This window comes from Salmo trutta, chromosome 1, assembly GCF_901001165.1.
Source record: "Salmo trutta chromosome 1, fSalTru1.1, whole genome shotgun sequence".
In the NCBI taxonomy this organism is placed as follows: Eukaryota; Metazoa; Chordata; class Actinopteri; order Salmoniformes; family Salmonidae; genus Salmo; species Salmo trutta.
The window spans coordinates 11,662,152-11,690,052 of NC_042957.1; the positions used below are offsets into that span (position 1 = coordinate 11,662,152).

Genomic DNA, 27,901 nt, shown 5'->3' on the forward strand with positions numbered 1-27,901 from the left:
TACCCACCGGTGATTGATTTCTTCTGCATGTTTGGATACTGTAATGATGTGTACAGAAACACAGGGAGTTATGATAAAGCTTTGTCGCAGGGACCACTATATCCACTATCAGCTACCACCACCTGGTATATTCAATACCTGGGGGCTGCCGCATTCCACCTCATTCATAAGGGGAGCTTTTGTCCGTGAGCTCCATGCTCTACACAGCCTATACAAGCCTCGTTTTTTTTTGGAAAGGTTGGCTAACAAGACAAACTGTATTAATCAATGCCTTGCCCATCTAAAATGCAAGCAAACCTGACTTCTCCATGTTGAACGTGGATGGCATATGCCTCCCGGGGTTGGAGTGCTGCCGTAAGATCGCCACCTCTTGGCGCACTAGCATTAAAAAGAGCGGGAGACATACGCGCCATCACCCAATTAGCCTACTCCTTTGCTGAAGTCTACATTTGTTACAGCGGTAGAGACAGCAATTCTTGAACATGTAATCGTGAAGTTCGTCAACGCCGTAGGAGCCCGGTCTCTTCCTACGTGTTGTAGTTGTTTACAATACAAAAGGACTGGCGTGGAATGTGGTGCAACGAGCAATATCGAGTGAGCGCCGCGCTGGTGATCCTTGAGTCGAGGCTGCTGCGGGGAGAGGGGAGCTTGTAATGAGCTTTTTACCCGGGTGTACACCTCGCTCTCACTGACCAGCAAAATAATACACGGATGATGTGTTTTTACTCTCTACCGTTCTCCATTCTCTCTCGGTTAAAAACAAAGGATTCAATAGAAAGGGCGTTGAAAGATTTCACATAAAGACAAGGTTTTTTTTTGTTTCCAGTCAGTTGTTTTCGCCAAGGGTTCGGTCCATTGTGGCAAACCGAAAATCAAGATGAAATTTCCCACAGAGAACCCAAGAAAACCAGGGCACGCCAACCCTTCGCCAGGTTTGTATTGGAACGTTTGTTGGTAATCAATAAAACAATAAAAACAGATCGATTGAGTTTAAAGCTTCCAAGATTACCTTACGTGTACTATAGGCTTTTTTGTTTAATTAAACATACTTGAAATAGCCTAACCTTTATGTAATTGGACTATAGGTGAAACTTTAACTGTATTGATAACCATAAATCTGATGTTATTGACATACGTCAATTTATGACAGCAGTGAATGTGTACACCACGTACAGGAGCATGTGTTGCATGACCACTATCCAACGAGGAATGGCGCATAGCCTACCACAACTGTTACTTATTATGGATACATTTCATCTAGGCCTGGCACCAGGATGACATGCCTGAGGGGCATTTTAAATCAGCTAGTATTGCTTTAGTCCTACTGCTGTTCGAATGTACAAAAATGGATTTGAAATGTAGCCATACACATCAACAACCGTTGTTTTATATAAAAACGCACGAAATATATGCCCCATTAAGACACACGTTTATCTGAAATGCAGCCTTAGCTGCCATAGGCCAACACACAATTTGCGCCTACCAACAAGCACAGAACAGCTCGACACGATGAGCACCACTAGTTTATGAAAGATTCTTACAGGCTTCATAGCTTAAACTTCAATCATTAGAGCTACAGGCTACATTTCTGTCGAATTTGTTTCACTACGCAATGAACGTAACCTATAGTAAGCCAAGTCGCCACTTCTCCATGTGCGCATTATTTTCCGTGGGAGAGTTTCAGATAAACTAACTAATTCAAACCAAGTCATTATTCTATATTCATATCTGATGTTAAATGCCCAACATGACAGTAGCCACTTTCAATCTGCCGCAAATTAAAGTAAATTCCCATTCAGAGAGCAACACACACGTTTGTTTTACTATCCTTGTGGGGACCACGAAATGTATTACCGTTCAAAATCCTCACCCTTAAATTCTGACCCTCAACCTAACCTAAACCAAACCCTAACCCTAAAACTAATCCCAACCCCTCATTGTAACCCTAAACCTAACCCCCAAAATGTCCCCACTTGTCCAAATCGTCCTTGTCTGACTTGTGGTACCCACAAGCATAGTAAAACCAAACCGCACACACGCAAAAAAATAGTCTATGTGTCATTTTCATGGTATTGACATCAGTTTTACAGTAGCCTATCACACAACGACTGTAATGCAAATTAATGATAACCGATTGAACATTTGATTACTTATTTTAGTAGGCTAAACAAATTATATTGGTCCTATAGTACTGCGACATAAAAATGTATCTGAAATGCTGCCACATACACAACTGTAATTTTGTACATAAGAAAGCATGCCATTTTGAAGAGAAGCCCCATGAAGACTGGTAGCCCAAGATGTGCTCATTTAAAACAGCACCATCGATTGGACATGAAGAATCACAGATAAATCTAGTATGCGTTGAAGTAAAAAGCATAGGACTAATGTAATTAAACATTACATAAAAAAATCGGAATGAATAATTCTTGCATGGTGGCCAGGGCCATAAATGTTGTAACTTACCATTTAGAAGAGTTGCAGCCTACTCGATAAGGTTTTGAAGTTTCTGATTCCATTCTCCTTCCTGGTGAAATGTACTTGTCAGATTACTCTCAAATGCCAGCTGGACAAGCTGAGCTTTTCATTGATGTAACATGCTGTGTCTGTGTTCACTGAATATGTTCTTCATAGTGGAGAATAGGGCTGGGCGATATGGCCCAAATATTATATCATGGTATTAAAAAAACAAAGGACGATTTGACGGTATTTTATGTTTTTTAATAATTGAAGTTCTTTGAGTAGTGCGTGACCTTGGGGCGGCAACACATATATTCTAAGTGATTTCAATGGGTCTTTCTCCATTCTGATTGTTTTACACTGTTTAATTGCACTTCAACCCCAAAAAAGTCATAATTTTAATCAATTTCTGCATTTGAGATCATTTCCACACTGCCACGTAGTGCTGCACAATATGGGAAAGCAATCTGGGCTTTATTTTTAACCAAATGTTGCAATTTGACTTGCGATTTAGAGCAAAACACTAGGGCTAACTTGGAATCATGGAAATAGAATGTCTATTCTAATTATATAATATTGGGCACTTTTAATACAGTGTTTGACATGACAACGAATGAAAATGCCAGGGAGGAGATATTTTGACAGGGTAGGAACTAAAGTGTTGATAGGTGTTTCCTATGGGACCCTATAATCTTTGGCTACATTGAATGTTTTCTCTTAGTTACTTCATGTAGCTAACATATTCTTGCTTTGCGTTTACCTCTAATTTAGAAGATCCTGTTGCACAAACATGCTGATTTAGGTCTACACCATCACTGGTATTTTCAGGCTGTATAGCTATTTACGTTTGCTCTTACGCAGTACATTTATTAGCTAGCTAGCGATTAGCGGCTAACAAGATTTAGGAACGTCTTGCTAAGAAAAGTGTCAACTGCATCGTTGTCATCAACATTGTTGCATATGCTGCATTGACCATGCAGATTGGAGAGAGAGAGAGAGAGAGAGAGAGAGAGAGAGAGAGAGAGAGAGAGAGAGAGAGAGAGAGAGAGAGAGAGAGAAAATCCAAACCAGTCCATGCATCAATACCGGTATACCTCCCAGCCCTAGTGGAGAAGGAATTTTCACACATTATTGTAGATGCACAAAATGTTAATCCATGTTTCAGTGATAACAGCACAGTCGACATTGCTGACAAAGGCCCACCGTATCTTTGAAAAACACTGAGTGGGGTCCATTGGTTTTTGCTGGCTGTGGTTGCGATTTCACTTTGCAAGAATGTACCAGCCACAATAAACTCTGCTTCCACTGGTTCAGTTTTGGTTAGATCCAACAGTGGCTTGACCTTGTTCACATCCAAAAAGTTTGGGTTCTCGGGATCCATGGTACAGAGCTTCCACCAGTTGACTATTTCCTTTGCTAAATCGTGATGACATTTTCCCCAGCACAGCACATTTACACTTCCTCTCGCTTCCATCATCATGCTTACCCACTTTGCTTTCAACTCCATATTCCTGCAGAGTTTTACTCATGAGTCTCAGTTGTTTGCTTGGATCTGGTGTGCTCGTGCCCTACTGGCATGCCTCGCTAAGCTTTTCGAATCCAGCACCACATTGCAGTTTTTCAACACACCCATATGCACTGCGGAAAAGTTTGACACCGGTGTGCAGATCCGTAGCTTCTGACTGCAGTAACTTGTTAGAAGGGTCGAGGAGATATGTTAGCAATAAACTTAAAGCTTGGCTTACATCTGTGCCATATGCGTGAGTAGATTTGATTTCACTGAGCATCTCTGTGATGTTCACTTGATTTCAGAATGACTGATACCGTGGCAAGGTGGCCAGTCCATCTCTGATCAATAATTATTTTCCGTTTTTTCCCCCAGTATGTTCTAGGTTTCTCCACCTCTGCTAGCAGGTTGCTCAGTGAGCTCAGCATTGATCTCGACACAATGGTCCTCAGTTCTTTTCTAATTGTTGGCTATGGCTCTGATCCCAACTCAAAAATGATGAGGTTGTCTGTTCTTTTTTAAGGACCTTACTACTGAATAGTGTCTGTTCCAGGTGCGTAGGAGTCAGAATAACAATACTGGAAGAGATGGAGACCTGCATACTGTCAAAAAAATATATAAATCCAAAACTGAGTCTTGAGTGCAAAAGAAATATCTTTATTAAAACATCAGGGTGCCTAAAAAATCATAGTGCGTAAGTTGAAAACAAAACACAAACATTTCGGCCTCAGGCCATCATCAGTGTAAATATTGGCACCACAGGGGGCTACTGAGGGGAGGACGGCTCATAATAATGGCCGTAATGAAGGCAAATGGAATGGCATCAAACACATGGAAACCATTTGTTTGATGTATTTGATACCATTCCACTTATTTCCACTCCAGCCATGACAACGACCCCGTCCTCCTCAATTAAGGAGCCACCAACCTCCTGTGGTCGGAACACACACCTGGCTTCTATTTCAAGGATTATTGCACGTCACATGATCAAGCAAGAAAACACATCAGAAAATTGATGAATCAGTACCTAGTACAATAGAATGCATGATCTAGATTATATACAAAAGCGGACAGAGAAATATCATCATTTTATTGCTTTTAAATATGTGAACATTTCCTCAGAATGATCCCAACCCTAAATAACCTCTACGGGATCGGTGTCCCACCCGCGGGAAGGTTGAGCTAACGTGTGCTAATGTATTAGCATGACGTTGTAAGTAACAAGAACATTTCCCAGGACATAGACATGTCTTATATGGGCAGAAAGCTTAAATTCTTGTTACTCTAACTACACAGATACGACTCCTTGCAGTTATTAGCTGGTAGCATTTCCCCATCCCATCCTCACAAACACCCCATTGGGCACACCACGGCATTTCAACGTGGAAATGTGGGTCATTTTAGTTTGAGACATTGATCAATGAGATTTCAACCTTTATTCACACACTCAAAAAGACAGCCTGAAGTTTGTTGAATTCCCAATGTGTTATCACTATGCTTCCAATTGTCTAAAAGCACAACCAAATTCCAAACCATGTCTGATTTTTGGTATAGTTGTCATCTAAATGTGTTATCACTGCACTTCAAACAACAATGTTCAAATGAGAATACAATGTCATATGTTTTATTCATACAACTTAATGTTTTATCACTGTGCTTCATCTAATAGCAGAACCAAATGACCTGGATTGTAGTTGAGATTACATTAAAAGTATGTAGTGCAAGTGATCAATGATGTTCGAGATTCTGCACAGATATTTATTGTGTAGATCTCCACAGACCTGTAACCTTTACTTGCTATCTTGAACATGCACACTTTCTATGATAACATAATACTTTTATAGTTACTCATCCATGGCCACATTGAGGTTACTGTTACTCATTTTAAGGTTGAATAAAAATGGTTACATTAGTTTGTAAGAGCCTTCAGGCTATTTACTGTATTACAAAAGTCATATAGAATTGTGTTAGGTTGACAATGCAACCAAATATTAACATTTAAAAGAGATGTAACTAATGCTTAGATAGTTTCATCTGAGCCACTGGCTTAATCTTATTCTTTAACTTACATTTTTGTTTAGTTGGAGATGTGAATCCAACATGATTTGTTAACTTGTCCACAAGTTAATAGACTATTTACTTTATTTCAAAAGTGGTAATGAATTGTGTTTGGTTGTCAACGCAACCAAATATCAACATTTTGAAGGAGATGTATATTTTGTACCACTGACTTTGACTTTTTATTTTTTTAACCTTTATTTAACTAGGCAAGTCAGATAAGAACAAAATCTTATTTTCAATGACAGCCTAGGAACAGTGGGTAAACTGCCTTGTTCAGGGGCAGAACAACAGATTTTTACCTTGGGGATTCGATCTTGCAACCTTTCGGTTACTAGTCCAACGCTCCAACGCTCTAACCACTCGGCTACCTGCCACCCCAGACTTTAAATCCAGTCTCCAAATTAAGAATTGATATGTCTCCATCTCACCCAAAAATCTAAGTTCAAAAATAGGATCAAATCAAACTAAATGCACTTTAAATAAAGTTAGATTTAAGGTGGTCATGGTCTTTAACTTAGATTTTGGTTGAAATGGAGACGTGAATCCAACATGTCCATTATTAACTTGAACCAAAGTTTGAAACCCTAGGCCTATATGTGTTGTCTATTGAAACAATAGCTGTTGATAACTACGCAATTTCTATATAGGTCTAAATAGCCTCATTGATGATGTATGGTTGCATTTCGTTTGCCCGGTTAAACATGCCCTTTCGAAGGACTTCCATAGCATCAGGGAGTCTAGTTAGTGATTAAGAGACCTCTCAATTATCATTCTCATGATAGCACATTGGTAATTGTCAGCGACAAATATCAAAGCTAAGGATGGCTGTGCTTGGTTAAAATCCTGGATGGGAGACCAAATGGATAGTTGTAGGTAAATCAACTCTCCAGTAGGATGTGCTGTCCAGTTCTTTTTTTTCTGATCGTGGATATGACGTTGCAGATCTGACATTGTTTCAAAGGTACAAATTCAACATAGCCAAACCTTGTGTGAAATATGTTGAAAATTTGTTACCATGATAACATAATTCTATGTTGAAATTTCACCCTTAAACAACAGTTTACGTTGATGACTTTTTACAAATCCAATGTATTTTCCACATAGATTCCACGCCACAATATGTTGACAAATGACATTGAAACAACGTTGATTCAACCAGTTTGTGCCCAGTCCGAAGAGGGAACCATGTTTCCTATGGCCTTTTATGTATAAATATATGTGAACATAATTTAGTCACTCACCAAGGTCTATGCCCTTGTTTATGTTCTATTTGAGGGGAACTGACAATGGCCACACTCTAGTCAGTTGAAGTGAAGGATAAATGGCTAATATAATGCCATTAAAGATACCTTGGTGTGTTACAGCTGCTGCAGTATAGGGCTCCATTGAGAGATGGGGTAAAAACACATGACCTCATCGGACTTAGAGCTCGAGCTCTGCATGGGTAGTTCCCGCCAATCCTGCATGTATGGCACGTCCATGCGGCTGCCCTCTTCTCGTGCACAGTCACATGTTTACCCAGCCGCCTTTCCAACCACCAGTGTAGCAAGTGATTTACCTGTCTTGCTGCTATCATCAGTGTGACCTTCTGGGAGAAATGTCAGCCGTGTTTTATGGGCTACATGCAGCCAAGTGTTGCACATACAATTATTCTCCTTTTTGTGGCAGGCAGTGTTACTCATCAAAATTCATTGAACCTGCAAGACCACTGTAGTGAATGTTTTTCCTTACAGTGACATTATTAAATGCTTACATAAATCACCAGCACTAATTCCATTGGTTTTCATCATCAAAACCAAGGCTTCTTTGTATAGTGTGTACACATGAGATGTGCCAGAACGGTGACGACTTTCAAATCAAAATCAAATCAAATGTATTTGTCACATACACATGGTTAGCAGGTGTTAATGCAAGTGTAGCGAAATGCTTGTGCTTCTAGTTCCGACCATGCAGTAATATCTACCAAGTAATCTACCAATTCCACAACAACTACCTAGTACACACAAGTGTAAAGGAATGAATACGAGCATATGCATAATCTTACATAATGTGATGGTGAAAACGAGCATCTTGAAGGTATGACTATGAGGTTCATGAAAAAGAAGCAATGCAGCTGGAAAAAATATTTCAATGCTTTGGCTATGAATTGTGAATGTTTATAACTACAAATCCATATCACAAGGGGACAAACAGAAAATCAACTCCCGGTGTTCTTTTGAAATATTATTCAGACGGTACAGCATTAGGACATCATCTACCAACCCATCATTGTTTCATAAAGAAGGCTCACTTTTTAATCCATAATAACATAGCATTCTCAGCCTGCTTGAGGCTACGAGCCATACCAGTCCAGATCCTGTGAATCCACTGGCTGAAATAGCGCTCTGAGATGCCTGCTTTTAACCGTAATGGGTTTTCTGAAAGCCCATAGAACACTTTGAGATTCGCTCTCTATGTCTCTCTGTCTCTCTCGCTCTCTACCATCTCAAAACCTCAAGCATCAAGACACACTCCACTACTGTTTCATTGTCATACTCCTGGGACTGATAGACTGAAGCCCAAACTGCCCAGGAAATCAAGCCCAGTTCCATATGGTATTCTTACAAGGTTATTCACCTATTCCTAACGTGCATACGGTAGTGTATTCCACCCCTTCCTTTCATAGATTTTTGGATTGTCCAGTGTGTGATTACAAATTGAACTTTACCCATAGTGCAGCTCCTATCAATAATGTTTCATCATTTTATTATCTGCAGTGGCAGCCCAGACCAATCTGTTCCCTCAAAAGAAGGTCCAGCCAGGCATGATGAGTTCCAGCCTGGTGCAGGCCAGTGTGGCCACCATGCAGAACCCCATGGGCTGCACCGTTCCTCGACTCTCTCCGTCAAGGCCCGCCAGCATGGTGGCCAGCATGGAGGCGGTGGGCAAGGACGGCTCGCCCCTGTTTACCGTCATGAAGTGGAAGACGGTGGTGGCGGTGTTCGTGGTTGTGGTGGCCTATCTGGTCGGGGGAGGTCTGGTATTCCGGGCCCTGGAGCAGCCCTTCGAGAGCAACCAGAAGGTGACCATCACAGCGGAGAAGGCAGCGTTCCTGCAGAAACACCCCTGTGTCTCACCGACGGAGCTGGAGGCGCTCATCAAGGTAAGGAAAGACCGCAGCAGCCACAAGGCCAGTCTGCAGTCGATACTGGAGCTCTCCTGTCTCCAGTTGTCTGGGGTCCCTAGTGGGGACTCAGGTCTCCGGAAACCTGAACTCTGTATCGATCCAATGCTAGCCAAGCCCCACACAAACACTATACACTAAACACCGCCAGCCATCCTGGACTAAGATAGGAACCACACTAAACAGGCTAGTTTAATAACATGACTATAGAGTCTAGCTGTGTGTCACACTGAATTCAAAGCGACCACTGACCACCATACTGTGGGCGTGACTCTGCATTATGATTGGTAAATGCCCTATGTGTGTGCTACTTTGGCCATTATGCCCAGACGCCTGCGTGCCAGCATGTGGAGTAATTCAGACCTTGGCTACCACTGCCAGACTCTCCTAACTGTGATGCCTAATGACACTCGTTATTGCTAGTGCCTCACAGGGAACGTGGTTGGCATAATAACTGCTCAGAGACACGACTGAGGAGAAGTGGTAGAATAGTGATCAGAATGGCAAACTGACAATAACTACATCTAGGTGGATGTGTAACGGCGGTGGTTCGCTGAAGCACGCATGATTGATAAGAATTGTAAGTCTGAATCCTGAAGATTTGTGTTAGCTCCCCAAGCTAATGCCTAAGCTTTAGTTTAGCAGGCTAACACAGTCTTGTGGCGCACGGGAGAATCAGGTTCGAATCCCGGTCCGTCACAGATGTATGGCATTATTTAATCTGTATCATAGCTATGATAGATGTCCGTACAACCAGGAATACATTATGTAACTGTCAGCAGCAATACTGACTTCTCTTTCTTTCATCAGGTGTATCTATAGCTAATAAGAAAGTTGGCAGATACCCCTATCATGCAACTGTATGCTTTTTACATTAAGTCATTCTATAGATTTCCTCTTTTAGATTCATCTTGATCCATTTGACTTGAAAGGGTATACCTGCCTGTTCTTAGAGTCCTACTCCCTTTTAGTTGATAGAATCATATAAGCCATTTAGCAGACACATTTATCCAAAGCAACTTACTGTCACACGTGCATACGTATGGGTGGTCCCGGGAATCAAACCCGCTATTCTGGCATTACAAGCACCATGCCCTACCAACTGAGCTACAAAGGTCCACAGGCCATTGAGACAAACCTCTCGCACCCAGTTCACAACAGCTTCCAGAAAACAATAGCTTCTTCAATCTAACGTTTCACCTCCTGGAAAATGAAAACCGTGAAGTAGTGAATCTGGTGAGGAGAAGCCTAATAAACAGCTTTATTTGACTTATCCTGCAGCGCTCTCACTTCTGCAAGCGCCAGCAGAGTTTTCAGGGCTGAACGCTCCCAGCTCCTCGTAAAACAGTGTTTGGATCAGCCAGATATTGACCCCTCAGCTGTGAAACACTGGATAATACAGGACAGGATAATGCAGGACAATGCAGGCCATAGTCCCACTGGTGTAGGGAAACAAATTGCCAGGTAGGGAGCCAAGCGGAGTTTATGCTGGCCGGTTCACTAATACACAGTGAAACACAAAGATGCCAGTGTGAACTGTAATCATTAATGACTTGGATACTCTTCGCTCGCTATTACTCAAGGATCTCGGGTTTGGGCAATGATTGGAAGTGAGAGCGTTTGTAATTGTTTTTGTTTGAACTTTTTAACTGTGAAACGAGGTGGTCGTTTATCTTAGTTACAGTAGAACTCAGACGCAGTAGGGAAACGGGCTAAAGCAGAGGGCTGTGACATTTCGGATTAATTCCTCTCTGGAAAATGGTGCTGGGGATGGAGGGATGCCAATGCAGTTGCCATGCCTCACTGCATGCTCTGGCCCTGTAATGCTTAGAATGCAGAATGGATATTTTACTGCAGAGTTTAAATAGGCAACTCGGCATTAATTGACATGTTTCAGTGTATATAGAGTATCTGCAACCCAAAATACGTTGTCCCCTAAAAATATACACTACTGGTCAAAATAGTTTTTCTTTATTTTTACTATTTTCTACATTGTAGAATTATAGTGAAGACATCAAAACTATAACATAACACATGAATCATGTAGTAATCAAAAAAGTGTTAAATCAAATTATATTTTAGATTTTAGATTCTTCAAATAGCCACCCTTTGCCTTGATGACAGCTTTGCACACTCTTGGCATTCTCTCAACCAGCTTCATGAGGTAGTCACCTGGAATGCATTTCAATTAACAGGTTGCGGCCTTAAAAGTTAATTTGTGGAATGTCTTTCCCCCTTAATGCGTATGAGCCAATCAGTTGTGTTGTGTCAAGGTAGGGGTGGTATACAGGAGATAGCCCTATTTGGTAAAAGAGTCCATATTATGGCTAGAACAGCTCTAATAATCAAAGAGAAACGACAGTCCATCATTACTTTAAAACATGAAGGTCAGTCAATACGGAACATTTCAAGAACTTTAAAAGATTCTTCAAGTGCAGTCTCAAAAACTATCAAGCGCTATGATGAAACCGGCTCTCATGAGTTCGCCACAGGAATGGAAGACCCATATTTACCTCTGCTGTAGAGGATACGTTCATTAGAGTTACCAGCCTCAGAAATTGCAGCCCAAATAAATGCTTCACAGAGTTCAAGTAACAGACACATCTCAACATCAACTGTTCAGAGGAGACTGTGTGAATCAGGCCTTCATGATTGAATTACTGCAAAGAAACCACTACTAAAGGACACCAATAAGAAGATGAGACTTGCTTGGACCAAGAAACACGAGCAATGGACATTAGACCGGTCGAAATTTTTCCTTTTGGTCTGGAGTTCAAATTGGAGATTTTTGGTTCTAACCGCCATGTCTTTGTAAGATGCGGTGTGGGTTAACAGATTATCTCCTCATGTGCATTTTCCACCAAAAAGCATGGCGGAGGAGGTGTGGGTGTGCTTTACTGGTGACACTGTCTGTGATTTATTTTCAATTCAAGGCACACTTATCCAGCATGGCTACCACAGCATTCTGCAGCGATACGGCATCCCATCTGGTTTTGGCTTAGTGGGACTATCATTTGTTTTTCAACAGGACAATGACCCAACACACCTCCAGGCTTTGTATTGGCTATTTATCCAAGAAGGAGAATGATGGCGTGCTGCATCAGATGACCTGGTCTCCACAATCCCCCGACCTTAACCAAATTGAGATGGTTTGGGATGAGCAGCCAACAAAACTGTTGGAAAAGCATTTCAGGTGAAGCTGGTTGAGAGAATGCCAAGAGTGTGCAAAGGGATGGCTATTTGAAGAATCTCAAATATAAAATATATTTTGATTTGTTTAACACTTTTTTGGTTACTACATGATTCCATGTGTTATTTCATAGTTTTGTTGATTTCACTATTATTCTACAATGTAGAAAATAGTCAAAAATAATGAAAAACCCTTGAATGAGTAGGTGTTCTAAAACTTTTGACCGGTAGTGTACATTTTTACATTTCTACACGGACATTAGCTGACATAGGAGTGTTAGACATAGATGTACTTTGTTTCCTGAGTGGATTTTTGTGACTCGTATGCGGCAGCATGCAAGGTATTTTGTAATCTAAAAGCTAAAATGGGATTTCAAATTGAACCATCATCTTTGGAGTGCTTAACATTTAAAAAGTGGCTTCAGGCATGTTCTTCATTGGTAAAGCAGAGATAATTGCCTACATGTTCAGCCCAGGGAGGTTAAATTATGCCGCAAGTCTTAAAAGCATCTGCTGTGGAATGAATTATTCATTAGGGGCTATTGTCCTGGAGGACCCAGGATGTATGGAAGTGGGCTGGGAGAATGTCAACTGTTTCTCAGGGTCTCTGCTCTGGTGTGATTACTGCTGCTTGGGATTGAACAGGTTACTCATTACAGTATCTTGTCCCTCAAAGTCCAGTAATGTGCCACATCATGTTATAAGTGTAGCTTGATTTACTACAGTACCCACAATACTCTGGTGACTAGGTCTTTCCATCACACTGAATCTAGAGGATCATTAGACCATTTTCATCTTTTCTGAAGCCATTGGGTTACTTTGCCTTTTATTCTGACTCATTGTTTGAGTACTGTATTTTGCCAGATCATATTGTTGTCAACAACTGAGCCAGCATTGTCAAACATGAGGCAGGGTGCAGGCTGGTGTGTATGGTGTGTCATTCGATCCCTTCCATCCCACGGAGGTCCTACCCTGGCATGTCACTCCATCCCACAGAGGTCCTACCCTGGCGTGTCACTCCATCCCACGGAGGTCCTACCCTGGCATGTCACTTCATCCCACGGAGGTCCTACCCTGGCGTGTCACTCCATCCCACAGAGGTCCTACCCTGGCGTGTCACTCCATCCCACGGAGGTCCTACCCTGGCGTGTCACTCCATCCCATGGAGATCCTACCCTGGCGTGTCACTCCATCCCACGGAGGTCCTACCCTGGCGTGTCACTCCATCCCACGGAGTTCCTACCCTGGCGTGTCACTCCATCCCACAGAGGTCCTACCCTGGCGTGTCACTCCATCCCACGGAGGTCCTACCCTGGCGTGTTACTCCATCCCACGGAGGTCCTACCCTGGCGTGTCACTCCATCCCACGGAGGTCCTACCCTGGCGTGTCACTCCATCCCACGGAGGTTCTACCCTGGCATGTCACTCCATCCCACGGAGGTGCTACCCTGGCGTGTCACTCCATCCCACGGAGGTCCTACCCTGGAGTGTTACTCCATCCCACGGAGGTCCTACCCTGGCGTGTTACTCCATCCCACGGAGGTCCTACCCTGGCGTGTCACTCCATCCCACAGAGGTCCTACCCTGGCATGTTAATCCATCCCACGGAGGTACTACCCTGGCGTGTCACTCCATCCCACGGAGGTCCTACCCTGGCATGTCACTCCATCCCACGGAGGTCCTACCCTGGCGTGTTACTCCATCCCACGGAGGTCCTACCCTGGCATGTCACTCCATCCCACGGAGGTCCTACCCTGGCGTGTCACTCCATCCCACGGAGGTCCTACCCTGGCGTGTTACTCCATCCCACGGAGGTACTACCCTGGCGCCTTTATTAATTACCCAATACTATGGCTATGATTCTATCACCCCACCGCTCTTCGTCTATGCACACAGCATCGTAAACATCCTCCTCCAATCCAACGTCAAAGGTGATTTCTCTGGCAGAGAAAAGGGCAGATGATAAGCAGTGCTGGGATGTGTGCCAGGCTGCTTCTCTAGTTTCTTAGCCCTGAGGTATAGCCTACAGGACAGGCAGCGCAGGGCAGGGCCGGGAAGAGCAGGGTTTGGGCCAGAGTACTGGGGGAGATGTATATCTGTATATCTCTCCCCTGTACTCTGTGTCAGTTCTGTGGTGAACACAGTGACAACCTTCTTCTGTGGAATCTCTACAGCACTTTTTCTCTCACTGTTTATGGGGGTAGGGAGTGACTTTGAGCTTACATCCACTACAGAATCTAGTCCCCCTATATCAACTCATGACTAGTACTAGTCTCTTGCTGCAATGCACAAGTGGCAATAACAAAATGTAACAATATAACCAAGATATCTTGGCAAGTTTCACACAATACTGCATGTGTTGTCTGTGCATCCTGACAAAAAGAGAAATGTATGTGGCATGTATTGGTTAACTGAGAAGGCCCTCAATAAACAGACAAGGTTCAGCAGAAGAATGTCTACGCAAGCACATTAGGAGAAAATGAGTGTTATTTGCCCTGATAAATTTTTTTTAAACCCCTACCAAAAATGTTCATTAATTATAATCCACATACTAATTCACATTTCCTGTTGCTGCATGATTAAATTGCTGCTATAGCAAACTGGCTCAAATTAAGATCCTACATCTGTATGAATAGGATGTTATAGAAGCAATACAGACCATGTGGTTTAACAGAGGCTAAAGAAGGACCTCACAACCCACTCTGCCTTAACACAGGAGTAAAACATGTCTGAAAGATCTATCAGATCCTACATATGTTATGTTTTAAATGCAAACAGATATAGGATCTTAATTCGACCAGTTTCTCACTGCAGGATAATAACGTAACAGGAAATGTGAATTCTTGTGTGGATTATAATTAATGGAGATTTTTGTCGAGGTTGATACATTTTTAGTTAGGGCAAATCAAGTCTGACATTTTTAAAGTGGAAATTACAAACTTTAGAAGCCTTTTCAAACCTTGAATACACTAAGTTTGCATTTCCTGGTGTGCAGGATTAAGATCCTATACCTGTATCTGTATTTCAGGGTGCAGATCCCTGATGGTGTTGGCTGCTTCTAAAGGAGATGACATTGATCTCTTTGGAACTTATTCAAGGTGTCCTGAAGCAAAACCCATTCTGATAGAAACGCTGAGTCACCTTTCATTATCCAGGCATGCTGCTGCTCTGCCCAGTGCCAGGTCTTCACCAGTCCTCTGATACAGGCAGGGGTTTCATTTAGATGTCATTAATAATCTGTGGAAAGGATGGGGCTCAGGGAAAGGATCACAGCTGCTATCCTTGCTTTCCAACCAAGGTGCATGAATTGAGGAGCATACTGAAGTGAACAGGAAATTCAGCAACTCTTGGAGGACACTGGAAGTTGATAAAAAACATGCTTATTTATTGTTAAAAGCAACCCAAAATGCTTTAACAATGAATAATCATTTTTATCCTCCAAGACTTGCTGAATTTCCTCCTCACTTCAAATAGGATGGGGCTTTTTTTTTTACATTATTTTACTAGATAAGTTGATTGAGAAACCATTCTCATGCATTGCAACAACCTGTTACATGGGAGAGGAGAGGCATCGAATGACTAGTAGATTCTTAACACAGGAAATTAGAAGGTATTTTGTGCTTCAAAGTTTAGCGTGTCCAAAGATCTTAGTCAGATTTCTTTCATTATATAGTGATGATACAAACAAAGCCTGGGGCAGATGTACAGTAACTACTCATCAAACATAAGCTATGATTAGACTGTCAGTTTGGAAAGAGGAGCTGATTGCATGTGTAACCAACCAGAGTTCAAAACCAGGTCTCCTGCGCATCACGATACTGTGTTAGCCCACTGTAGCTACAGTAACAAAATTCTTCAGGTCTCAGGCAAGGTTAGTCAACACTCAAGCATGGTTTGAAAATCCACTTCCATTACACAAGCAGCTATCAGCATGGTCAGTGATGATCAGATACAATCAGGTCCCTCTGTCCTCTCCCTCTGTCTTCTCGCGTTGTCCTCTTTCTGTCCCCTACCTCTTTCCCCTACCTATGTCCCCCTACCTCTGGACTGTCATGGTGTTTCCTGCTCTGCTCTTGTTTACTTGGCCTTCAGCCATTTCCACCTATCCCACCATCCCTCACACCCTGAGCTACTTCCTGTGGCGCGACACGCCGATGTTCCATCTGGCATGCCGGCTTCCTGACGAGTAGACTGGAAGACTGGCACAGAGTGTGAGGGTTGCTCAGGACATCGTGGGCATCATGTGCCCCGCCCGCCCCACGTGCCCTCTCTCTCTCTGTGTGTGTGGCACTGTCCTGATGATTCACCGTGCAGAGGCGTCATCAGCGCTAAGCTACACAGCAGTCATATGTTACGCAACTGGCTCCTTTAGGAAATCACAAGGGAAGGTTTGACAGATCCTTATGCCAAAGCCCCCCTGAGAATTCAGCTATTCAACATGCAAATTATGTTATGGTTTAGCAATCAACACATGCTTTTATAGCTGTAGGATAACTGAAAGAGAAACTCTCAAGAGACTCTGTACCACCAAACAATGCTGCCATTTTGAACATAATACCATCATCTTTATCCACATGAAGTTGTCTAATTCCTTTTAAACTGGTGAATGTCTTTTGCGTTTGTGTGTCCAGCACTCTGTAGATGCTGTGAATGCTGGGGTCAGCCCAATAGGAGACACATCCTATAACTCCAGTCACTGGGACCTGGGCAGTGCTTTCTTCTTCGCCGGAACAGTCATCACAACCATAGGTAATAGCATCAAATAAAATGTTATTGGTCGCATACACATATTTAGCGAAATGCTCATCTTGTTGCACACACACCTGCATTGGTCACCGCTATCTGTTTATTTCCATTGAGGCCTATGTGATCATTCACATCTGTAGTTACATTACCTGTTATTCTTGACCATTCAATCTGTTTAATATGCAAATAGTCCGGCTAGCCGTTTGATTACCTGTTCAGGAGTCTTATGGCTTGGGGGTAAAAACTGTTTACAAGTCTTTTTGTCCTAGACTTGGCACTCTGGTACCGCTTGCCATGCGGTAGTAGAGAGAACAGTCTATGACTGGGGTGGCTGGGGTCTTTGACAATTTTTAGGGCCTTCCTCTGACACCACCTGGTGTAGAGGTCCAGTATGGCAGGCAGCTTAGCCCCAGTGATGTACTGGGCGGTACGCACTACCCTCTGTAGTGCCTTGCGGTCAGAGGCCGAGCAATTTCCGTACCAGGCAATAATGCAACCAGTCAGGATGCTCTTGATGTTGCAGCTGTAGAACCTTTTGAGGATCTCAGGACCCATGCCAAATCTTTTTAGTTTCCTGAGGGGGAATAGGCTTTGTCGTGCCCTCTTCACGACTGTCTTAGTGTGTTTGGACCATTCTAGTTTGTAGGTGGTGTGGACGCCAAGGAACTTGAAGCTCTCAACCTGCTCTACTACAGCCCCGTCGATGAGAATGGGGGCGTGCTCGGTCCTCCTTTTCCTGTAGTCCACAATCATCTCCTTAGTCTTGGTTACGTTGAGGGATAGGTTGTTATTCTGGCACCACTTGGCCAGGTCTCTGACCTCCTCCCTATAGGCTGTCTCGTTGTTGTGGGTGATCAGGCCTACCACTGTTGTGTCGTCTGCAAACTTAATGATGGTGTTGGAGTCGTGCCTGCCCATGCAGTCGTGGGTGAACAGGGAGTACAGGAGGGGACTGAGCACGCACCCCTGGGGGGCTCCAGTGTTGAGGATCAGCGTGGCAGATCTGTTGCTACCTACCCTCACCACCTGGGGGCGGCCCGTCAGGAAGTCCAGGATATAGTTGCAGAGGGAGGTGTTTAGTCCCAGGATCCTTAGCTTAGTAATGAGCTTTGAGGGTACTATGGGGTTGAACGCTGAGCTGTAGTCAATGAATGGCATTCTCACATAAGTGTTCCTTTTGCTTGAAGCACAGCGAAGAGATGCTGGCAAATGCAGGAAAGTGCTGTTTGAATGAATGCCTACCACCGCTCAGTCAGACTGCTCTAATCATAGACTTAATTGTAATATAATAACACACAGAAATACGAGCCTTAAGTCATTAATATGGTCAAATCCGGAAACTATCATTTCGAAAACTAAATGTTTATTCTTCCAGTGAAATACGGAACCGTTCCGTATTTTATCTAACTGGTTGCATCCATAAGTCTAAATATTGCTGTTACATTGCACAACCTTCAATGTTATGTCATAATTATGTAAAATTCTGGCAAATGAATTACAGTCTTTGTTAGGAAGAAATGGTCTTCACACAGTTCGCAATGAGCCAGGCGGCCCAAACTGCTGCATATACCCGGACTCTGCTTGCACAGAATGCAAGAAAAGTTAAGTTAGTTAAAAGAAATTCATGTTAGCAGGCAATATTAACTAAATATGCAGGTTTAAAAAGATATACTTGTGTATTGATTTTAAGAAAGGCATTGATGTTTATGGTTAGGTACACATTGGTGCAACGACAGTGCTTTTTTTGCGAATGCGCTGGTTAAATCACCCGTTTGGCGAAGTAGGCTGTGATTCAATGACAAATTAACAGGCACCGCATCGATTATATGCAACGCAGGACAAGCTAGATAAACTAGTAATATCATCAACCATGTGTAGTTGACTAGTGATTATGTTAAGATTGATTGTTTTTTATAAGATAAGTTTAATGCTGGCTAGCACCTTACCTTGGCTCCTTGCTGCACTCACATAACAGGTAGTCAGCCTGCCACGCAGTCTCCTCGTGGACTGCAATGTAATCGGCCATAATCGGTGTCCAAAAATGCCGATTACCGATTGTTACGAAATCTTGAAATCGTCCATAATTAATCGTCCATTCCGATTAATCAGTCGACCTCTAGTATGTACGTACAGTCACTGTGGGGACGATGTCCTCGATGCACAGATTGATAAAGCCAGTGACTGATGTGGTGTACTCCTCAATGCCATCGGAAGAATCTCGGAACATATTCCAGTCTGTGCTGGCAAAACAGTCCTGTAGTTTAGCATCTGCTTCATCTGACCACTTTTTTATAGACAGAGTCACTGGTGCTTCCTGCTTTAATTTTTGCTTGTAAGCAGGAATCAGGAGGATAGAGTTGTGATCGGATTTACCAAATGGAGGGCAAGGGAGAGCTTTGTACGCGTCTCTGTGTGTGGAGCACAGGGGATCTAGAATTTTTTTCCCTCTGGTTGCACATTTAACATGCTGATAGAAATTTGGTAGAGCTGATTTGTTTCCCTGCATTAAAGTCACCGGCCACTAGGAGCGCCGCCTCTGGGTGAGTGGTTTCCTGTTTGCTAATTTCCTTATACAGCTGACAGAGTGCTGTCTTGGTGCCAGCATCTGTCTGTGGTGGTAAATAAACAGCCATGAAAAGTATAGCTGAAAACTCTCTAGGCAAGTAGTGTGGCCTGCAATTTATCACAATATACTCTACTTCAGGCGAGCAAAATCTAGAGACTTCCTCAGATTTCGTGCACCAGCTGTTGTTTACAAATATGCACAGACAACCCCCCCCTCTCGTCTTACCGGAGTGTGCTGTTCTATCTTGCTGGGGCATTGTATATCCCACTAGCAGAATATCCATGTCGTCATCCAGTCACGATTCTGTGAAACATAGACTATCAGTAACATTTCAACTAACTACTAACCCTATATCTAACCTTAACCGTTTCCCTAACCCTTATTCTAAACCTAACCCTAGGTCTAACCTTAACCCTAACCCTTATTCTAAACCTAACCCTAGGTCGAACATAACCTTAACCCTTATTCTAAACCTAACCCTAGGTCTAACATAACCTTAACCCTAACCCTTATTCTAAACCTAATGCCTAGGTTTAACCATAACCTTAACCCTTATTCTAAACCTAACCCTAGGTCTAACATAACCTTAACCCTAACCCTTATTCTAAACCTAACCCTAGGTCTAACACAACCTTAACCCTTATTCTAAACCTAACCCTAGGTCTAACATAACCTTAACCCTAACCCTTATTCTAAACCTAACCCCTAGGTTTAACCATAACCTTAACCCTTATTCTAAACCTAACCCTAGGTCGAACATAATCTTAACCCTAACCCTTATTCTAAACCTAACCCCTAGGTTTAACCATAACCTTAACCCTTATTCTAAACCTAACCCTAGGTCTAACATAACCTTAACCCTTATTCTAAACCTAACCCTAGGTCTAACCTTAACCCTAACCCTTATTCTAAACCTAACCCCTAGGTCTAACATAACCTTAACCCTTATTCTAAACCTAACCCCTAGGTCTAACATAACCTTAACCCTTATTCTAAACCTAACCCTAACCTCAGCAAGCAGTTTCCTATCAACAGATGGTCATACTATCTGTAGAACATCTACAGATGGACTATCCAGACTATCCAAGTAAAGTGTGACTAAAACCTCTGCACACCTAAAACAATAGTATTACATTTGGGATACTCACAAGAATGGTATTGTCAACTTCACTGATTTGAAAAGACAGGATCGTTTATTAGCTACCCGCGTAGCTGGGAGAACGTTCAGTTGTGAATAAGGTCCATACCAGCAAACTGCCTCTCAGGGGTTTTAATATGAGATCAATGTGTGAGTATGAGGCTCCTGTCAGATGAAATAAAGTGAGCTGCTCTGCTCCTGGGAGTCATGCTACTGTCAGAGTGAGGAATGGTCTCCATTATCTCCTTGACGACGGTGGAAAGCTGACGTAGCTAAACCACGTTTCACCTTCGTGGTTCGTTACTGCTTTGTTTGTGTTTGTTATTCATTTTCAACAGGATTAGGAATGATTTGGAGGATGTTTGGAGTAGTTATCAGGCAGTGTTGCTGTAGTTCAAGTCAAGCGCATTGGTTGATGAAACATTCTAACATTTTACCTGAGGTAGTGCCATTTACATTAGACCGTATGGGCCAGTTTCCTCGAACCAGATTGAGTCTACTTCTGGAATAAAAAACTACACTCAATGGAGAATATGCATTGAAAGTTAATTTCTGTCCAGGAAATGGAATGGGCATAGTCAGGGTCCAGGAAACTGTCTCTGTGTTGCTCTGCCGCTGTGTCATAGGTGTGGAATCAGATCATCAATCATAGCATTGTCTTCAACAGAACCTTCCAAACCATTAGCCTTTAGTTTGATGGAGGGGCGGAAGGCCTTTAGTTTGATGGAGGGGCGGAAGGAGGTCTTTCACTTTCAGTTCAGTGGCATGGCTCTAATTAAATCAGAAGAGTTGGACTAGCCTATACCCACTTCTGTGATTCCAAATGGAAACGGACACTCTGCAAGCGGTGGACAAAGGGACAGAAGCTTAGCTAACAGACAGCCCATGTTAGACTTTTGTAGATAGCAGTGTGTGTATAAGTCTATGGGGAAGAGGAGATGGATTTGGTGTTGCACAAACCCACTGTGGTTGTCTGCCGTTGATAGGATATAGAGGTTTAAGGCTTTTCACATCCGAAAAACATCCTCTTCTCCTTCTCTGTTCCTTCCACAGGGTACGGTAACATTGCCCCCAGCACGGAGGGCGGGAAGATTTTCTGTATCCTGTATGCAATATTCGGCATCCCTCTGTTTGGGTTTCTGCTAGCCGGTGTGGGGGACCAGCTAGGGACCATTTTTGTGAAAAGCATCGCGAAGGTGGAGAAAATGTTCAGAGTAAGTTCACAGCATACAGTAATCCACAGCATGAACAATATGAATAATAATGATGCTATTTTGATGTACTATAAGAATAATTATTGATTATCATCAAAATAACTTTTAAATGTGAGATAGTGATAGCCTAGAGACCTGAAACTCAACTCTGGACCTCCAAGCCATTTCCACTGCATTTTCTAATTGCTCCGCTGGGATACCAGATAGGTGCAATTCATGATCAGGTAGAACAGAACCAGCAGGCTCCAGACCTCGTAGGGTAAAGGTTGAATACCCCTGGACTAGAGATTAGAGAGATCTGGGGGTTTTCCAAATTGAAAGTGAAAGTTTGCCCATACTGAGTGAGGTATTATCCTCTGTTAATGATGTATGGGGTCTACATTATGGGTTGTTAATGAGCAGGCGGCGATGGCTGTCATGCTTTACACTGATTCACCCAACAGCTCCAATCTGCCCTGTGGGGTTTTATAGTGTTGCAGTCAAACAGGAATACCTGGGGGGTATTCATTACGCCTCGCAACGGAACCATTTACTGTTTAAGAACCAAACGGAAAGAAATGGGTAGGGACATACCTGAATTTGTGCAATAGAAACTCTCATATTCATTGCAAAACATTTTCCATTTTGAGTAAACGGTTTTTGTTGCAAAACGTTTTGAACAGACTAAATGTTTTGCAACAATCTGCATAATGAATATACCCCTGGGGTGAAAGCTGTACTGAGTGAGCTATGCCTCTGTGACAGCCCACAGCCACAGCCACCGTTACGTCTCATTTGATCTAATCAGGCATCTTATGCATCTTTAGCTCATCACCAGGCGGTGTCAGAGTGGATAAATAGATGCCACCTTGTCAGAGTCACAAATGTCATTACTAGAACTTAGTAGGGATGCCACCACAGAACGACAACACACTGTGCGCCTTCTGTTAAAATGACCTCCATCGCCTCCACTGTGTGTGTGTGCGCCTGTTCGTGTGTGTGTCCTCTTCTCCTCCCCCAGCGCAAACAGAACCAGATCAGCCAGACAAAGATCCGAGTGGCCTCCACGTTACTCTTCATCCTGGCGGGCTGCATCCTCTTCGTCACCATCCCTGCAGTCATCTTCAAACACATAGAAGGCTGGACAGGACTGGAGGCCATTTACTTTGTTGTCATCACTCTGACAACTATTGGAATAGGAGACTATGTGGCAGGTGAGAGCTAGCATATTTCTGTACTGTAAGGTTTAGGCATTGAAGGTTTAGGCAGTGAAGGTGCCATAACCAGATGTTTATCTGATAAGGATCTCTAAATTGCTGCCATTTTGAGTCAGACATCACGTTAAAAGCTTTATACTAAGACATCGTAAAGGCTCATACAGTACATGCTTAAAACAACTAATAAAGCATTTCAATTAAAGTGTTACCCGCACACTGCTCTTGCTCTGACGAAGGCCTTGAGGTCGATACGTAAAGCTTATTAAAGAGAAGTGATACTATCAAGAGCAGTGTGCGGGTTTCTTTTCTCATCTTATTCAACTATTACCATGCACCTGCCAAAAAGATAGCTCCGATGTGCTTGTGCCTTTTTTGAAATATTACCACATTTATCATTCTAACAACTGTTTGTACCCATTCATTTAGCTTTAAACTCTATTATGGTGGGAGGAGGTGTCTGTCATTTCTTCCTGCTGTGCCATTTCTACTGTGGCTATATATTTATCATTCATGGAGGGGTCTTAGTGAACGTGGAGAGGGCTCATAATGTGAAAAGCAATTGTCTATTGCCTTAGTGAAATTGATGTCAATTACCAGGCTGTCTTAGCTCGATCTCTCTGACAGAGCTGCTGCCGCACCACAATTATTATTTATTTTCCAATCGCTCTTTGACACACAAACGCTTATCTTCAGAAAATTAGCTTTGGTCGTTTCTGTTCTATTGTTGACTGGAACTACCAATTGGATACCACGAAATTGGGGAGAAAAGGGGTAAAAAATAAATTATAATAAAATAAATATGTGCCAAAATAATCTGTGACTCAGGGTTGTGTTAATTAGGCACCAAACAGAAGAAAATGAACTGAAACAGGGAGGGACTGCTGCATGCACTTATCCAATAACAAACACACATTTTTGGTTTCAGTTTAAACATATTTTGATATGGTTAGCACTCCTGAACATGACCCAGGTCTCTCATCATGCTGAATGTTTCATTGTTGGTTTACATCCTACAGGAGGGGACCGGAGGGTGGAGTATCGTAATTGGTATAGACCACTGGTGTGGTTCTGGATCCTGGTGGGTTTGGCCTATTTCGCTGCAGTGCTGAGTATGATCGGTGACTGGCTGAGGGTTCTGTCCAAGAAGACAAAAGAGGAGGTAAGATTATATGACTACGGTATACTACTATGGTAAAGAACTGGAATGTTGTAGTTGAATACTACACGAGCTTATGTATTTCATTTTTTTCATCCAACTTTTAACCTAAATCCAATGAAAATGTGAAATGTTTTGTGGATTTCACGTTGAATTCACATTAGTTGAACTGACGTATATGCCCAGTGGGTAGTTACTTCCATCAATTCTGTAAACTATTCCTTTAATAAGGTAAAAGTCGGTTAATTTGGATTGTCATGCGTTATAGTATTTCATGGTGTGAAATGACCTTGGTTTTATCTTGACATGCACAAGGTCGGTGAGATCAAGGCCCACGCGGCTGAGTGGAAGGCCAACGTGCGCGCCGAGTTCCGGGAGACGCGGCGGCGTCTGAGCGTGGAGGTCAGCGACAAGCTCCAGCGGGCCGCCACCATCCGTAGCATGGAGCGCCGTCAGCTGGGCCTGGACCAGCGGGCCGTCTCCATGGACATGCTCTCCCCTGAACGCCGTGCCGTCTTCAACAGCCTGGACACCAACCCCTACAAGACCTCGTCCCAGGAGAGCATTGATACCAAGCTCAACAACCTGCGTCTGAGAGGGGCCGAGTGTGATCCACACCGGTCCGACAATGTGGCCGCCTCGGAGGACAACATCTTTAATCGCCTGGGCTCTGTCACCAAGCTGGCCAAGAGGAACAAGAACCGCGAGCTGAAGAAAAACATCCCAGATGAACTACGATGCAGGCCCTATAGTACTCCGCCCATGGAGATGGGGGAGAGTAAGGAGGAAGAGGAGGAGGAGGAGGAAGATGAGGGGTTAGACAAAGAGTTCAATACCAGCCTGTCCGATCTGCCGCTGTTCGTGGAAGTGTGCAAGCCCCAGAACGGTTTTACAGTACCATTCATACCACTACAGACCAAAGATAAAGAAACTGAGGAGGAGACATTTGAACTTGAAGAAAAGGAGCTGCATATCCAGATGGATCCTTAAGACTGTTGGCTGTTCCTCCTGAGAAAAATAAGTTTTAATCATCACTACCGTATGTGCCTTACATCTCTCTCACTCCTTTGTGTGCTTGATATTGGGGGAACAGTTGTGTCCCTGTGTGCTATGTAATGTTATTCAATATTCACTGTGCCGTAATAACCTGAAGTTAAGACATGGGCATCATCAGTTTTTACAATCACGTGGTAAAATATTGAGATTCCGGGTTCTTGTGGTACAGAACAACCAAAATGATGGTCATGTTTATTTTGAGGGAAGAGAAGATGGCTGCTAATCAGAAGAGTCAATGATAAAGCAAATAAGATGCAGTAGCAGACTGCTATGATGTCTCTTTGGGGAGTCTGGGACCTATATGCACATACTATTTAGGACTATCAAAGTCCCCTATCTGAGGTCATTTTAGGACCAGAGAACTGAGCTGCTGAGAGAAGAACAAACAATGTGAAAGACTGGAGAGTAACTCGGATTTGGTCATTTGTTCTCATTCCAACACAATACATAAACTCTATGAAAAATGGATAAAAAATGAATAAACACAGCCACATTGTGTGTGCATGTTACATGAGCTAAGCTGTTTAATGTCTAAGTGTATGACTACGCTACCAACTTCATGAACTTTCTTTAAAACTTGAATCTCAGGGCTTGTGGTCCTAATGTTGTCGTTGAAATGTGACTAAAGGATGCTGCATTCACACTTTGTAAAAGAGGAGCTTTGGCTGCACCTAGAATGGCTTTCTGAAGGTGACAGTTTATGACAATGGAACGGAAGATTAGCCACAATGCAAGGAAGGAGGAAATGCCCCTAATTGCTTAGACAGGATACTGTCAAATTTGAGAATTTGGGACACAGAGGTTTTTTGGCGATAACTTGTATGATACAAAAAATCCAAGAATTTGCTTGAACACAATGTGTTACTCTGAGACGACATCTTTGTTATACAGAGTGTACCATGTTGCATTGATCTGTTCTATAAAGAACATTGATGTGTTCTATAAAGAACATTGATGTGTTCTATAAAGAACATTGATGTGTTCTATAAAGAACATTGATGTGTTCTATAAAGAACATTGATGTGTTCTATAAAGAACATTGATGTGTTCTATAAAGAACATTGATGTGTTCTATAAAGAACATTGATGTGTTCTATAAAGAACATTGATGTGTTCTGACAGAGGAGGGATAATGACACTGACAACATGCACGAATCAACTTTGCATTTCAATTGTGGTTTACTAATAGTATTATAATAATCTAATTACAAACCCTTTAAGATGCATGGGTTAAATAACATTACCTCTATGTATATCTCCCTCAATTTCTCACCCACTCGCACGCGCACACTTCACACAGGCATATACACACCCAAATTTGTACGTATGTACACAGTCTTTTCATTCCTTGTGTTTGCATTGATATGGGTGCAGAATTAGCATGGTGTGAATGCAGCAAAGGACTCTCAATGTTATAACGCAACAAAGAAATGCGTATTAAAAAAGACATGGAACACAAAAGCATGCTATTTTGCAAAAATATGAATGCTATATGGTATTGATTGTATACCACCACTTGCTTCAGAAGAGGATGGTTAGCATAGCATTTTTAACTGCCCATGTTGATCTAGCATGGGCAACACCTGCTCAGTATTTGGACGTTGTTCACAGTATTACTTGTGCCACCATTACATTAAATGTAGTGAGTGCCTTTTGGAAATAAATATCACTGAATGAAGTGCTATTGGGAGTTGCTTGTTTTTTTCCTTTGAGCGTAGAGTTATTGTGTTGCCAACATCACTATTTCTGACTCTACCTTATCAGAGGTTTTCATCGAGATGGAAAAAGGATGTATCCAGCCGTGTATCGCTTTCACTCTCATTGGCAATGGCCTTGTTGGAACACAAGCAAACAATCCCCTCTTGAGGCCATCTGTGTCTGCCCCTCAAAACACCCCCTGTTTAATCTTCAGGGCTGTTTCCTGCTATGAAACCATGTATAGATCATTTTTATATAAAAGCCTCTTTTATACTGATCATTATCTCCCATCCCAGTTAGGTGTTGCTGTTCATCTTAGAGGATGTACAGTCTTGTAGAATATTGAATTTGAAGGTAATAACAGCACTAGCAAAGAGTTATACTTAAAGCAGAGGAAAGCTAAATTATTTAGCTACTACAAAAAGTGTACTCTTGGTCTCACATGAAAGTTGTTGCGAAGCTGAGAGATAGATGGCAGATTGAAGCAGGAGCTTTGGTGTTTTATTTCCAATGGAACATGGAAACTACAGAGCGCATGCAGATCAATTGCAGGTTAATTGAAGAGGATGGGTGCCAATGTAGTGCAAGATTGTGCTGCGTTGCTGTCTCTATCTATCGGGCTGGTATACAGGGACACCTCCATAACAAACAGAGATCTAGTGCCAGTGTTGGCAGCTATGTGCGTTATTGAGCCATGAAAAGCTCAAAGAAGCCGGAACCTGTCAGTGTTATTGACATTAATGACCTTCAT

The 27,901-nt window shown here is 42.6% G+C and overlaps 1 protein-coding gene across 1 annotated transcript; it reads left to right on the top strand.

Annotated features, from left to right (window-relative positions):
• The first annotated feature begins 310 nt into the window (after positions 1–310).
• Positions 311–27,140, top strand: LOC115161948 (potassium channel subfamily K member 10-like). Its single transcript, XM_029712842.1, has 7 exons — positions 311–932; positions 8,785–9,170; positions 17,012–17,129; positions 21,884–22,044; positions 23,045–23,237; positions 24,257–24,399; positions 24,712–27,140. The coding sequence occupies exons 1-7, from the start codon at positions 878–880 to the stop codon at positions 25,384–25,386; spliced, it is 1,731 nt and encodes a 576-aa protein (XP_029568702.1). The 5' UTR covers positions 311–877; the 3' UTR covers positions 25,387–27,140.
• The last annotated feature ends 761 nt before the right edge of the window (positions 27,141–27,901 follow it).

What these genes read in the sequence shown, in the direction of transcription:
- LOC115161948 (XM_029712842.1), top strand. Translation starts at nt 878, where the DNA reads ATGAAATTTCCCACAGAGAACCCAAGAAAACCAGGGCACGCCAACCCT. An exon ending in GCACGCCAACCCTTCGCCAG is followed by an intron (nt 933 to 8,784) that starts GTTTGTATTGGA and finishes TATTATCTGCAG; the next exon opens with TGGCAGCCCAGACCAATCTG. An exon ending in AACAGTCATCACAACCATAG is followed by an intron (nt 17,130 to 21,883) that starts GTAATAGCATCA and finishes TTCCTTCCACAG; the next exon opens with GGTACGGTAACATTGCCCCC.